This window comes from Cucumis melo, chromosome 8 (assembly GCF_025177605.1).
Source record: "Cucumis melo cultivar AY chromosome 8, USDA_Cmelo_AY_1.0, whole genome shotgun sequence".
NCBI lineage: Eukaryota > Viridiplantae > Streptophyta > Magnoliopsida > Cucurbitales > Cucurbitaceae > Cucumis > Cucumis melo.
Genome location: NC_066864.1, coordinates 31,818,592 through 31,821,136, shown reverse-complemented (window position 1 = coordinate 31,821,136; position 2,545 = coordinate 31,818,592). Strand labels below are relative to the sequence as shown.

The following is a 2,545-nucleotide window of genomic DNA, read 5'->3' as shown; positions in this document are numbered from 1 at the left end:
TTAAAAAAATAGAATTAAAATTAATAATACGAATAAGTTGACTACAACAAAATATAGTTCTCAATATAGAAAAAACATAAACATAATGAAGCTAGGGATCATGTGGTGGTCCCTGTTGTGCACGAGTTAGGTCTTCAATCATCTTTTTCATAGCTTCCACTTGTGAAGCTAATGCTTGGTGATTTCTATCTTGTACTTCAATCCGTTCCAAAGCTTCATTAAGTTTAGCTTGTAATTCAATCTCTTTTTGTGTGGACTGCGAACAAGATGTCGACGAACTGCTTGCACTTGCCGTTCTGCGGGTCTTCGGCTTGGGTCCCCAACCAAGGCCTTTTGAGTAGCCTGGTCGTCTACCCAACACCTGATCGCATATCTCATCCTCAGAGAGTGGCTGACTACCCTCTGGGATAGGCTGGGATTGGAGTTCCAGCATTTGATTCTGCAACAAATTTAAAAATTATGTTAGGTAACGCGCAAAAATATATAATAAAAGTGGATAATTAATAAGGGTATAACTTACATGCGCATCCTCGGCGGCTTGCGACACGAATGTCCCAGCTCGAACGTGTGTTTCCCGGAACAATTCCACACGATCGACCGGCTGCCCTCTTCTTTCAGCGAGCTCATGCTGTCGTTGTAGAAACGACTTGGACCCGCTACTATGATTGTAAGGCTGCTTCTGTCTAGCAGCCTTGTTTGTCCGTGATTGCTCCTGCATTAAAACAATTATATTGTTTATTTCTTATACATATAAAAACTTGTTATCATAATTAATCATGACAAATACCTGGAATGCACGGCTGATATAATGGTCGCAGAGGAAGTGCCAATCCTCATCACGTCCAACCAATGCGTTTGGTGGGTTGGCACGAGCCTCCTCCGGGTCGCTGTACTTTTTGAAATGTTTATGACAGTCGGCCCGGAACTCTTTAAAGGTCGTGAGCATCTGATGCTCAACAAACCTGTTCATTGCTTGATCATTGAAATCGAGCACAAAGAATCGCTGCACATTACAAACATAACACATTAGATTGGCTAAAGTTAGATATGTTTCAAATGAAATCATATATAAATGTGTAGTGCATTTAATTACCTGGAGGTCGCCCTTGACGACCTCAATGTATTCTCTCCCAACGTCCGTCCACTTAAGACAGCGGACGGGAAATGTCTTTCGCACGCACACGCCTATCGCCTGGCTGAAGCGAACGGCGTGTGGAGAAATAGGCTTCTCCGCTCCAGGGGCGATCGTCATCGGAATGCGCCCATTTATTGCAACGTGGCGCTCTAACTCCAAGAGTCGAGACTGCGCACGTCTCCTAGGAGTCGGAGTCGTTTGTTGAGAAGAAGACTCTGCTCAATAAATAGACAATAACATATAAAGTTAGAAAAAAGAACATGAAATATTTGTAAGTTAAAATGAAGAAAATTCTTAGACTCACCCGTATTGTCGCCCACAGATGATGACCCTCCCGCGATGTTATTATCTAAATCGTCCTCAAACTGGAGGAACATATCGTCCGTCTCCATAAAAGTTGATCGTCGATATGACATAATGGCTATGGACATAGAAAACAAACATTTTCAATTTAACTTAAACCTCCCTCTCCCCAGATAAGTAGTAATTCCATTTCATAATAATTACACGACCACTGTACACAAGATAATCTTCCCCATAGAATCTCTATCAGATCAAGACATCTCGGTATAGACTTAAGCATATTCAAAAATCTCATGCTAAAACTTTAACTTTCTTAAGTTAGCATGCTTATGAAAAAAGAAACTCTTGCATTAAGCAAGTCTCAAATCTAGCTTTGCTTTAAATTATCTCTTTGCTCTAATATTTTCAGAAACTTAGCATTCTAACACATTCTCATAAATCTCATGTTTTAAGAAATATGTTGAGTAGACCCATTAAAACCATCCGTATATAAGATTGAAGAATGTTAAACATTTTGTATAAACACAAAATTAAAAGTTTATTAGGTATTTCTCAAAGTTCAAACGACTAAGTAATTGGAGATCCTAAATCACAATCTCAAATTCAATAAACACCCCCCCCCCCCCAATTCAATATAACCTCAAAAATCTCTACACATTCAAATTTTTTATCAATCTCAAATTCAATTTCAACTTCAATCTCAACGTCAATCTTAAATCCTAAAACCACTTCAAATTCAAATTCAACACTAAAACCTAAAACTAATTCAAAATCTATATCCTAAAACTATTTCAAAATCTAAATTCTAAAACTAATCCTAAAACTAATTAACTAAAGCAAAACTAAAACAAAAACAAAAAAGAACTTTAAACAATTTCAATAATACATACATTTTTTTAACTTTGAAACAAAAAAAAAAAAACAAACAAACCCTAAACTAATTTTTATCAAAAAAAACCCTAAAAAAACTAAATAAATTTACATATTTCACTTACCTAAAGTGGCAGACGGCGACGAGGAACAACGGCGAGGCGGTCGGCGACAGACGGCGGCGGAACAAAAGGATGGCGGCGACTTCTTCTTCTTCTCCTTTCTTTTTCTCCTCCT

At 38.0% G+C, this 2,545-nt stretch overlaps 1 protein-coding gene across 1 annotated transcript; it reads right to left on the bottom strand.

Moving 5' to 3' along the window:
- On the bottom strand, nucleotides 1–2,545 carry LOC127150741 (uncharacterized). Its single transcript, XM_051089305.1, has 6 exons — nucleotides 2,434–2,545; nucleotides 1,440–1,556; nucleotides 1,094–1,350; nucleotides 788–1,003; nucleotides 521–712; nucleotides 1–439 (listed from the first exon to the last, which is right to left on the bottom strand). The coding sequence occupies exons 2-6, from the start codon at nucleotides 1,549–1,551 to the stop codon at nucleotides 92–94; spliced, it is 1,125 nt and encodes a 374-aa protein (XP_050945262.1). The 5' UTR covers nucleotides 1,552–1,556; nucleotides 2,434–2,545; the 3' UTR covers nucleotides 1–91.

Bases quoted from the DNA above. Each gene is read 5' to 3' on its own strand.
- LOC127150741 (XM_051089305.1), bottom strand. From the start codon at position 1,551: ATGTCATATCGACGATCAACTTTTATGGAGACGGACGATATGTTCCTC. The intron at 1,351-1,439 runs GTGAGTCTAAGA...TTTATTGAGCAG, and splicing joins ATCTGTGGGCGACAATACGG to AGTCTTCTTCTCAACAAACG. The intron at 1,004-1,093 runs GTAATTAAATGC...TGTAATGTGCAG, and splicing joins TCGTCAAGGGCGACCTCCAG to CGATTCTTTGTGCTCGATTT.